The sequence below is a fragment of the Callorhinchus milii genome, unplaced genomic scaffold (genome assembly GCF_018977255.1).
Source record: "Callorhinchus milii isolate IMCB2004 unplaced genomic scaffold, IMCB_Cmil_1.0 Scaffold14, whole genome shotgun sequence".
Lineage (NCBI taxonomy): Eukaryota > Metazoa > Chordata > Chondrichthyes > Chimaeriformes > Callorhinchidae > Callorhinchus > Callorhinchus milii.
The window spans coordinates 5,900,334-5,911,552 of NW_024704755.1; the positions used below are offsets into that span (position 1 = coordinate 5,900,334).

General features: G+C 46.8%; 2 protein-coding genes across 3 annotated transcripts; one reads left to right on the forward strand and one right to left on the reverse strand.

Annotated features, from left to right (window-relative positions):
• Positions 1–1,012: 1,012 nt before the first annotated feature.
• LOC103176013 (NIP7 nucleolar pre-rRNA processing protein) lies at positions 1,013–4,205 on the reverse strand. Of its 2 annotated transcripts, XM_007889344.2 has the most exons (6): positions 4,068–4,130; positions 3,011–3,193; positions 2,827–2,913; positions 2,457–2,595; positions 2,150–2,290; positions 1,013–1,856 (listed from the first exon to the last, which is right to left on the reverse strand). In XM_007889344.2, the coding sequence occupies exons 2-6, from the start codon at positions 3,016–3,018 to the stop codon at positions 1,737–1,739; spliced, it is 495 nt and encodes a 164-aa protein (XP_007887535.1). In that variant the 5' UTR covers positions 3,019–3,193; positions 4,068–4,130; the 3' UTR covers positions 1,013–1,736. The 2 variants fall into 2 exon arrangements, with proteins under 2 accessions (XP_007887535.1, XP_007887534.1); XM_007889343.2 differs by lacking the exon at positions 3,011–3,193 and having other exon boundaries at positions 4,068–4,205.
• Positions 4,206–5,965: 1,760 nt separating this feature from the next.
• Positions 5,966–9,416, forward strand: LOC121850147 (zinc finger protein 276-like). The gene is made up of 3 exons (XM_042340389.1): positions 5,966–6,155; positions 8,160–8,332; positions 9,399–9,416. Exons 1-3 carry the CDS (start codon positions 5,987–5,989, stop codon positions 9,414–9,416), a joined length of 360 nt encoding a protein of 119 aa, XP_042196323.1. The 5' UTR covers positions 5,966–5,986.
• The last annotated feature ends 1,803 nt before the right edge of the window (positions 9,417–11,219 follow it).

The window sequence follows — 11,219 nt, forward strand, 5'->3', positions numbered from 1 at the left end:
CGACAATGTGATTAAAAACTTAAATATCTGCAATATTGGGAGCCAATCTATATTAAACTCCAACCGAGTCTGTTTCTGGAAGCTGATTTGTCCATTAAGTGACAGAAAGCCCCAAGTAATGTACCACAACTTTTTATTCCCAAATTTGAATTTGGGGCTATTTTGAAGCTGCTGATTAAATATTTCTGAGCAAAGTAATAAAATAATTGGATCATTTTCGCTAAATTGTGGGATCTTTACCTGATGGTTCTTCCCTTTTTTAGCTGTTTGGGAGTTTCTATCCGACAGCCTATTTTCATCTAATCCGTAGTCACAATACAATTTCATTTTTGGCAGTGATTTGGAGGCCTCACGTGGCCAAGCGTTGTATTACAGTAACACTATCTTACCTTTGTAAATAACATTATACTTTAACATTGTGCATAGCTAGGATTTGAAAATAAGACCATTCTTTGTGTTTTACACAATATATAGCTAATTATTTTTCTGCCAAACAAATCGATCAAGGCTACTTTTGTATCGATAGCTAATTTTAAGATCATTCATAGATACGGTTTGGGTTGAGAGCCCAATTGAGTTGCTGCAAGGATGTTACACTAAATGTGAAGTTTCATTTTAATGGAAACACTGCAAGATATATTCCAAGTACCTGATCCCCAACATCAGACCGTGCCTCATATATTATAGAGAATTAAAAATCAAAGTTACAAATTCTAATCTCTAAAACAATCTCAGGTGTAAAAATCTAATTACATCCATTTTTGAGTTTTGAAGTACAAGGGAAAGAACGTAGGAGGAATAATAATAATCTTTGCACTTGATGTAGTGCCTTACAGTGTCTTTGAGCTGTCTCAAAAGTACTTCACAGAATATACTGTAAAGTGTAGTGACTGTATTTTGTGGGCGAAATGCGGTTTTTGATCATTGTACACTGGGAGTTGAGGAATCCTGTAAACCCAGTTTATCTCGGCTTTTTTAAATCCGTTATGAGGTGAACAAAATAACCATGGCAGATCAGAAACTGCGTTTTTATATAGAAAATCGAATGTCATCTACTTTGAAGATGAATACAAGCATACAACTGTGGATACAATCATATTGTAACAGATACAATACATTAGCAGGACTAACTGCAATGGTGGCAGAAAAAAAACTGTCATGCAGTAAATTTTTTCAAATATTTTCTGCAAGTTAACGAGAAATCATACACTTTCCAATTAATGTATGTAAAATTCCCAAAATTCAAAAATCACACTGGATACAAGGTGAAATAGGTGTCAGAGATAGCCAGAGCTGGTTCCATGTAATCTTCAGCTAAAATAGTACTTTTAAACAATTACATTTAATACCTTAAATTTTAGTTATCAAAAATCATACCTCGTCCAAAAGTGTTCATTTCAATTCAATTTTGAGCCAAAATTAAGAAGGCACAACAGATATAAATATAAAACAATGGTCTGAATCACTACGAACGTTCTGAAATGTGCTCTCTGATACAACTTTTGAGATCTTTAAAATATTGACTGCCTTGAAATACCAGCTTGAAAAAGCGATACAAGTTTGGAAAACGATCTTGAATAACATTTCAGATGTTTTCATTTCTTACTGAAAGCAACCTTGAGCCTTCCCACAATCCGCTGCGGTGGAGCAGCAGTAAGTTGCTGAATTATCTTCCCCTTCCATAGAGAATCTGACGTGTGAGAAATAGTTCTTTTTGTAGCTAATAAGACGATAAGTTATGTTAATGTATCCTCATGTCGTAAATATTCGCCAATATCAGCCTGGTGAAATACAACGACTGCCATTGGGTCTAATTTCCGACAGTCTTGAGTTGATTTTGCAGCAACTCCAAAGCCCTGGAGAAAATTAAGAAGATTTTTAAATTATGTAAATTGTACCAATGAACATTAATGGCATATTCTCAACATAGTCCTGAAAACCACATTGCCTATTTTGAAGGAAGGTCATTTGTGAACAATAAGAGTCTGCAGTAATAAGAGTTACCAGTCTGCAAGTTATACTCAAATGATTACTCAGGTGTTTATATTACCTTTGCTTACAAATACACAGGCAATAATCCTTAGCATATTCTTTTTCTGTTTGTTTTAATGTTTGTTCAGAGTAAAAATGATCCTATCCTCTTGCTTACCAATGGAACGTCAGCCATGGAATAAACCACAACACCTTGATACTGAGCCGTGTTCTCCGTAATTCGGCCCAGACCAGATTTCAAAACGTGGTTTCCATACAGGAACGATTGTTCAGATCCAGGCTTCACCCATACTTTGTACTGAAATTAAAACAAACACATTGTGCATTTTAGCAATGAGGACTGCGTGTGTGTCATTTAAGAAACCGTCTTGTCTCATATTTTCATTTATTAACCATTTCTAAACTACATAAATTTACATTGACTTTTTGCTGCTACTCAATTGTCGGAACGTAGAGACACCTACCTTAGCATAGGGAGCAAGGTAGTCGAGAGCCGTTACATGCAATCGAAATTTTGATGTTTTGGTGAATTTCCCAAAGCATGTTCCTAATGAAACAAGTTTATTTCGAGGTATACTTGTTGCCAGTTTCAGGATGGTCTCACTGTGGAAAAAAAACCTCAACAAATCAGGTAGGGAGCAAAACCTTCCCACCTAAAGTAGAAAGCATTGCACAAATAAACTGCTATGAAGGGAAATCAAACTATTACATAAATCTGAACTCAGAACAACTGAATATGAACAAATTCTATCATCCCTTGTCACATACAGGATTCTTTAAAGTGAAGGTTTTCCCCCCCAGTCAGACCAAGTAACGTCAGGTCTCACTTCTTACCTGACGTAATAAATACGATCGTTGTGTAAACGGAAGCAGTAGGTTCCGTCAGGACGATCCACTAGCAGCTTAATATTCTCTCCAATGCTGAAGAAAAAAGTTTTGAAACAGTTAAAGTGCAAAATTACATATAGAATTAATGAAATCAACCGTGAGCAAATCCGCAGATACAAAATAAACATACCCCCACATTGGAATTTTGAGCTCAATTAAATTATAGTGCAGTACTCCGGGAATTTTGGAAGTGTCGTCCTTTGAATGAGATATTAAACCAAAATCTTGTATCCATGGATGACAAAGATCGTTTACTTTAATCAGACGGAGTAACCCACCTGTAAGCCGCCCGTATACAGAAATTTCCTTGTGCCTGGAATGAAATGTGCACACTTTTTTTGGGGGGGATGCACCCTTATTACTTAAAATCTAAGAGTATGAGTCGTGTATCGGTGAGAACGAAACTCTGGGTTTCCCCAGAGTATTACGCTGTTACATAATAAATAATCCTTGTTTTTAACCGCAGCACCTTATCACGCGGAGACGTCTCAAAACGCTTCACAGGATATACCTGTACCGTAAAATTCTACTGATCAGCCAGACTGGCCGGTCTATCAACACCCGCGTCCTGGAGTACCCCGGGGCCGTCTGGCTCGGGGGAATGGACCACCACAGCGGGTACGCTGCCCAGCGTGTGCGCCTTGCCGCCTGCCAGCCCACGCATCCTTCGCCTACGTCCTCCCGAGGAGGTCAGTCGCACGCCGGTCACTGAACTCCGAGGTGGTTCCGTGGGGCCCCCTCGCCAGCGCGAATCGCTGACAAATCCGCACCGGCTACACATCTGACAGCGCGGTCGCCCCTTTCGCAAAAGCTTTTTTTTTCGGGGGGGGGGGGGGGCGGGGGAGAGGGAGGAGGAGAAACTTTAGGACTTTACATTCGCAGGTGATGTGGATTATTCCCTGGACCCCCCCCCATTTTTATTCTGTTTTCTCTTAACCCTGTACAGCACCAGCCTGACCCCACGCCGTGAGAGGGGGGGGGGCAATGACCACCATGACACGGGAGGGAGAGAGAGAGAGAGAGACCTGACAGATCCAAAGCTTTCACGCTCGGGCCCAGGGCCCCACGCGAGGCCCCGGTGTCCCCCCCCCCACCCTCTCCCTCTCTCCCTCTCCCTGTCCTCGGGCCCTCCTCCAGTTCCTCACTCCCCGGTCTCGGGGCGGGGGGTCGGTCGGTCGGACACTCACTATCTTGAGAGCTTCTCGAACAGGAGCCGCGTTTCTTCCTCCGTCAGCGGCCGCATCCTCCTCCCCGGCACGTGGTGCGCTTCCCCCCTCAGCCGCCTGTCCGCCCCGACCGCCTGTCCGCCCCGACCGGAAACGGAACTCTGTGTCTGTGGTCGTTCCGTCCGGGCGGAAATCCGCGTCTCCCCGGCAACCAACCAACCAACCAACCGCCCGCCCGCCCGCCCGCGGCTCCCGGTCACAGTCGAGCGCAGCGTTTTTAAACCCATCGTTTGTAAATTAACGGCCGCTCAGCGGCGGCCACCGAGACTCTCTCTCTCCTTTCCTTCCTCCCTCCCTCCCTCCCTCGCATCCCGTTCCCTCCCTCCCTCCCTCCTCTGCTTTCCTTCCCTCTCTCCCTCCCCCTCGGTTGAAGATGAGTGGAATCAGTGGAGAAATGAGGCAAAGGTGACACAGCAGAGCCCTGAGCCCCGGGTGTGTGTGGGGGGGAAGAGAAGTGGGGCTATGATTTTGTTACCCGCCAGTTAGCCCCGGGTTACTGACTGTGTGTGGGGGGGGGGGCTGTGTGTGTGTGTTGGGGGGCTGTGTGTGTGTGTGTTGGGGGGCTGTGTGTGTGTGTGTTTGGGGGGGCTGTGTGTGTGTTGGGGGGGCTGTGTGTGTGTGTGTTGGGGGGGGGGGCTGTGTGTGTGTGTTGGGGGGGCTGTGTGTGTGTGTGTTGGGGGGGCTGTGTGTGTGTTGGGGGGGCTGTGTGTGTGTGTGTTGGGGGGGGGGGGGGGGGCTGTGTGTGTGTTGTGGTTGGGGGGGCTGTGTGTGTTGGGGGGGCTGTGTGTGTTGGGGGGCTGTGTGTGTTGGGGGGGTGTGTGTGTTGGGGGGCTGTGTGTGTGTGTTGGGGGGCTGTGTGTGTGTTGGGGGGCTGTGTGTGTGTTGGGGGGGCTGTGTGTGTGTTGGGGGGGGCTGTGTGTGTGTTGGGGGGGCTGTGTGTGTGTTGGGGGGGCTGTGTGTGTGTTGGGGGGGGCTGGCCTGTGTGTGTGTGTTGGGGGGGGCTGTGTGTGTGTTGGGGGGGGGCTGTGTGTGTGTTGGGGGGGGGGGGGGGGCTGTGTGTGTGTTGGGGGGGCTGTGTGTGGTGTGTGTTGGGGGGGGGGGCTGTGTGTGTGTTGGGGGGGGGGCTGTGTGTGTGTTGGGGGGGGCTGTGTGTGTGTTGGGGGGGGGGCTGTGTGTGTGTTGGGGGGGGGGGGGGCTGTGTGTGTGTTGGGGGGGGGGCTGTGTGTGTGTTGGGGGGGGGCTGTGGTGTGGGGGGGGGCTGTGTGTGTGTTGGGGGGGGGGGCTGTGTTGTGTGTTGGGGGGGCTGTGTGTGTGTTGGGGGGGGGCTGTGTGTGTGTTGGGGGGGGGGGGTTGGGGTGGGGGGGGGGGGCTGTGTGTGTGTTGGGGGGGGGGCTGTGTGTGTGTTGGGGGGGGCTGTGTGTGTGTTGGGGGGCTGTGTGTCGGTGGGGCTCTGTGTGTGTGTGTGTGTGTGGTGTGTTGGTGTCGGGGGAGGGGGGGGGTGCCGGGTGACAGCCGGAACCTTTCTCCTGGGTCCGTGGCGCCGCGTTTCCCGCTGGTCCGGGTCCCCGGGCTCCGGCTTCCGGTTGTTTACTCTCCGTTCGGTCTCCGGGGCCTCAGTCGGACAGTCGGTGGTTGTTGAGGGGGGAAAAAAAAAGCCGCGAAACTAAATGTATGTTATAAACACAATAACATCGTATCAATAAAAAAAAATGTGTTAACATTCCTTTATTTTACAATAATTTCGTTATTTTTTTAAAAAAATTAAATAACATCCCCTCCCCCCACACACCCCCCACCCCTCACACCCCTCCCCCCCCCCCACACCCCCCCCCACATCACACACACTCCCCCCCACACCCCCTCACACACACACACTCAACATGAAACGGAACAAACGGGGCCGCTTCGTGTCGGTGGCGATGGCCAAGAAGATGGAGAAGCTGTCGGAGGGGCAGCGGCAGCGGTGGGTCCGGGACCAGCAGCCCCGGCCTGAGGGCGAGGCGGCGGCGGCGGCGGCCACACGAGCGGATTGTCGCGGGCCGGAGACAGGTCAGTGTCCCGGTCTGGCCTCCCCCCCTCTCCCCCCCCTCCCCCTCCCCCCCCCCCCCTCCCTCTCCCTCTCCCTCTCCCCTCCTCCAGATCACAACAATAATATATTTTAAAATGCAAAAGGGATTAAACGACGGCTTAAGGAAGGCTTCATCGCACAGTCCCCGGCGCTCCGGCTCGTGACAGGAGACCGAGAATCCGGGGAGGGAGGGAGGGAGGGCGGCTTTACACTCGGGCTCCAGCCCTCGGCACCTGTTCGGCTGCTCCGAGACCTCGGGCTCACTCCCTCCCTCACTCTCTCCCTCCCTCACTCGATCCCGGTTTGATCCCCATCCCGATCCGCTCGCAAAGTCAGTGTGGGGGGGGGAGGGGGGGCGCTTCGGACCCGTCGTTCGCTCGGGGCCGTCTTCCCCCGCCGACGAGTCGCGACTTCTGCCAAAACTTTGCACACTCCATAAAAAGCTGACGGCAGCGCCGGGGGCCGCCACAGAGGGGAGGGAGGGAGGGAGGGAGGGAGCCATCCCACTCAGCTCCTGCCCACCCCGCGAGGTAACGAGCCCTCGCTGGACATAGCAGAGCTCTATCGGCGACGGGGGCTGTGTAAGTTCCGACTGTGATTAAACTCCCAACAGTACCCCCCCCCCCCCCCCCCACACACAGTGATGGCTAAAAGTAATTTTAAAAAAAATGACCCTCAACAAACTCACGCATGAACTGCAATAGGGCATACGATCGCTTCCATCAATCTGATGGGTTTGTTGGCGACTGACTTTGTTGGCGACTGACTGCTGGATTTATTGTTTGTAAAATAACCCGCGGTGGGGGGGTGGTGGGGGGGGGGGTGGTGGGGGGGGTGGAGGGGGTGGGGGGGGGGGGGGGGGTGGGGGGGGGTGGAGGAGGGGGGGGGGGGGTGGAGGGGTGGGGGGGGGGGGGGGGGGGTGGTGTGAGCAGAGAGAAGTCGAGACAGTTTGATGATGAAGAAGCTGCAATGTACTTTTTTGTGTGGTGCACGTGAGAAGCTTCGGTCTGGCAGATTGTACGAGAGAGGTTACAACGATAGTGTTCCAGTACGTGGTCTTCCCGGATGTTCCAGGAACTCCACGTACTTGAAGGACTCAACCGGCCGCTGACCCCCCCCACCCCCCCCCCCCCGTTCCCCCCTTTTTTGAAGATGCATAACCAACTTAAATTAACTTTCCGTTAATGGCCACTATTCGAACAAAAGCCGGAGAAGCACAGGAAGGACCGAGATTTGGTGGAGTGGCGCAATATCAAAGGTTTACACTTGCACTTACACTTGGAAGTGCAGGTCCAAGTTGTCCAATAGACAGGCGTTGGGGAGATGCAGCTATTGCAATGGTTATGGTCATGTCAGACAGTCTAGTCCTTGATCCCCTTAACATTCAACAAGTATTTGCAACAGATCAGCTCCGAGTGCCAAGAGGCACCAGTGATATTCGCTTGTCTTACATCAATAGATTCTGTGATTTCCTGAAGGAAATCAGATGAACTACTGAACCGTAACTTGGAAAATCTGAAGAATCAGTGACTGAGTCTCCTTATCTATGATCCCAGAGTTTATTTGTAGGACATCCAGCAGCTTGATGAGAACTCCATCGCCAGTGAAATCAAAGTCTTTAAATATCTAACCTCACAAGAATGCTTCCCACATAGAGAATTTTGATGTAGAGCTAATATCCAGCAATCAGTGGTGCACCACCCTAATACAGCAATGTGCTGTAGCACCAAAATCCTTTTCGCATCTTTTAAATACTGTATGTAAGGGAAGAAATAATACTATTTTGATTTGTAAAACTAATTGCTAGTTTCAATATTTTAGTGAGTACCCCAGAAATGGATTTCTTTCAAAGTGCCTTTCCTAAATGTCAGCAATTTTAATACACACGATGAACTAACTTCCTTAAATATTAGTTCTCAGCATAATTTACATAAAATAACAAATGGTAAATTTTTAAACAAAATTTCCTCCCCCTTTTCTATCAGCTGCACCTATTGTTGTGACCACCAGCTATTGCCGCCTCTGCCATGGCAAGTTTTCCTCCAGGAGTTTGCGGAATGTCTTTGCAAAGGTTCCTCTGATTGACACAAATCCAGAGAGGCAGCGAAGAGCACAACAAACTTTCTGTGCCGATTTCCAGAGGCTGGTTGGCATTGTGGTAAGGCAGGATCCCACCTTGCCCCAGTTTATCTGCAGAACTGTCACGCTCAGTTTTTAAATGCCGGAGTATCCTGCGAAATTTCATTCAACGAGTGAATTCTTCTCCCGTGGCTCCCGTACAGCGAGGACAATAGGCGGGCAGGTACCTGAAGACCAGATGATTAATGTGTGTGTTATTTAATGTGTGTGTTATTTAATGTCACTAATGTACATAGTTAATTTATAACGTGTGCAGTACTCTACACCTGAGTGTCTGTTATACACAAGTATAACTTGAAAAGAAAATGTGAAAAGTATATTCAGCTATTATTTAGCATCTCCAGTCCAGTATTGGTCGGCTGAAGAAGGCACTGTGTCTCTATCTTAGTCTTGTTTTTATTTATTGTCTTGTTACACCACATTAGCCTTACACTCATTTGGGGTGAAGGAACTTGTACTTTCTTTGATATCGTTTCCCACTTGTGTCTTGATTGATAGCTTAGGTCTTCACAGTCAGGCGGGTGGATGGGTGGGATAATTAATTGGGTAAATAGAAAGCATTGAAAGCTTCACTAAATATAATTGTATGTTTTGACCACATTTCAAAAAATGCATAAAGGTAAGAGGCTTTTTTAAATTTTTTTTAGTATTTTGTGATAGGTTTCTTTACTCCTTAGAAAGATCAGCAGATGATAGATAAGTTACTATTTTTTTCATCGTCAACTGTAACTGAACAAAGAGCAACATTGATGTTAATTGTCGAGCATTCCATATAAATGCCCTTTTTATTAGCTACTGGATCAAGGCATAATTTGCCCCACAGCAAATAGAATTTAACTCACTGTTGTTTCACATTTTGAATAAATGGGAGTTTTTGTGTTGTACAATCATAATAATAATCCTTGCATTTCATATAGCGCTTTCCACTTCGGCGGGGACATTGCAAAGCATTTCATAGGATATACTGTAAAGGTGTAGCAATTGTATTTTGTAGGCGAACATACAAGAAGGGCATGTAGTTTATAAGTGACAGTAAATTTTACATTTTCAACCTCAGTTGAATGTAATGATTTTTTTCTTTGTAGGTTTTTTGCAGCCACTGAATGTCATTCACACCATCACTTTCACAGCCTCCATTAGGTGATTCAATTCCTGGTAAGTGAACCAGAGCGCAGTGCACAATTAGCTGGGTGTTTCACCTATATTAGTCGAGAAATGAAGTGTAGAACGAATTGGAAATTGCTGATAATATTTTCTGTTTGCATAGTACCAGGCATCATAATGACTCATTTTTGAATGTTCAGTTATTGTTTACGATTTATAGGAAAATGCAAAAATAATTATGTAGCACAAATGTTTACTAAACATAGGAGGTTTCATTTATTTTGAAACGCGCTGCTTCAATCTACAGTACTGGATGTGGTACAGATTGTTTTATTTGCTTCTGATTTTTTTTAGATATCAAACATATGCTAAATGATAGACTCTTAAGTGCAAGCCCACAATGTCTGCAGATTCTAGTCACTTGGGCTCACCATCATGGCAGTAGCTGCAAATCCACACCGAGCCTTCAGAGCGTCTTATCTGCAGAGTATCGTGGAGTGGTTGGAGCTGTGTGGGGCTGCCAGGAGGGGCACAGTTATATCCTGGACACACATTTAAATCACAGTGTTTCACTTAGTGAAGAGCACTGCCCACGCAAAGAGAATAATGATCCAGTGAAAGAGGAAATTGTGGAGAGCACATCATCACGCCTGTCTTCCCAGAATGGATCGGGCCCCGAAAATGGCGAGGGCAGGTCTATCTCGAAGCCTCAGCCAGTCCCAGTGTCACTTTGGTCGTTAGACTGCCAGCCTTGTACACACAGTGGGGTTGGTTCACAGCCAGCAGACACAGACAATTCAGGCCAATCGTCATTGAACAAGGACATGTTTTTACGATCACAGCCTGTTGGTGTTGAATGCTCTTGGGAAACACTTCACTTGCAGGATGCTACTCGGGTTTTAAAATCAAAAGGTAAGAGCTTTATTTAAATGCTAGTTTTCAAGTTTTATTTAAATGCACTAAAATAACTAAACTTGCAGTAAAATGCAAGTTTTAGTTCAAAAGCTGAAACGTAACTGGAGCAATGACACAAACCAGCAGCTGGTACATTATTTTGAAGTCTGTTAATGAGATGATGTGAAAACAGTGTAATAAACGCACTTGTTGGGAACTCCTCCTACTTGCTTTGATAATAACTATTACTGTATTAGAACGTGTTAAGCCTTGCCTCCCGCATAACCAAAATTATCCATTGCCTCTGAAAGACAAATTCCTGTCAGAGGTGAAGAGATCCTATTAAAAGGTTAAGTCTGCACTGACATTTATGCAGAAGTTAACTGCATGTCAGAGTGGTTTATTTTTATTACTCTTTAAAGATGCAGTGTCACTGTTTGTACCTCTTATGCCAACATCAGAGAAGTGATTTGCCTCAGGAATGGCCTTGCAGATTGAATGCTACAAGCAGGTTTTTTGTTTTTAGAGTTGATTTCTGATTCTGATTTTAGAGTTAATTTTATCTGATGAAAGGATCAAGTACTGCGATACTTGGTGTTAATGGCTTGGTAATCGTGCTTAACGTAGCCACGAAAACTTGTTCCGCTTTGTTTCTTGCTCTACCCTAACTGTTGTAACAATTTTTTTTACTTTCGTCACCAATAGGTCAAATGAGCTGCAACAAAGCATCGTGTTCCATTATGGTTGATGCCGCTGATGGGTTAGAGTCCAGTGATCTCTCTGATAGGTAGGAGTCATTACTGCCAGCGGTGTTCTACTGAGACAATGTACAACGTTCAGTTGAAAGTTTCGCTTGGAACTCAGATCTTTCATGCTCCGTGATTGCAAGAACTCTAAGAGCTCTAGCT

Bases quoted from the DNA above. Each gene is read 5' to 3' on its own strand.
- LOC103176013 (XM_007889343.2), bottom strand. From the start codon at position 4,123: ATGCGGCCGCTGACGGAGGAAGAAACGCGGCTCCTGTTCGAGAAGCTC. The intron at 2,291-2,456 runs GTAGGTGTCTCT...TTTTAATTTCAG, and splicing joins ACCTTGCTCCCTATGCTAAG to TACAAAGTATGGGTGAAGCC. The intron at 1,857-2,149 runs GTAAGCAAGAGG...AATTTTCTCCAG, and splicing joins CCATGGCTGACGTTCCATTG to GGCTTTGGAGTTGCTGCAAA.
- LOC121850147 (XM_042340389.1), top strand. From the start codon at position 5,987: ATGAAACGGAACAAACGGGGCCGCTTCGTGTCGGTGGCGATGGCCAAG. The intron at 6,156-8,159 runs GTCAGTGTCCCG...CTTTTCTATCAG, and splicing joins TTGTCGCGGGCCGGAGACAG to CTGCACCTATTGTTGTGACC.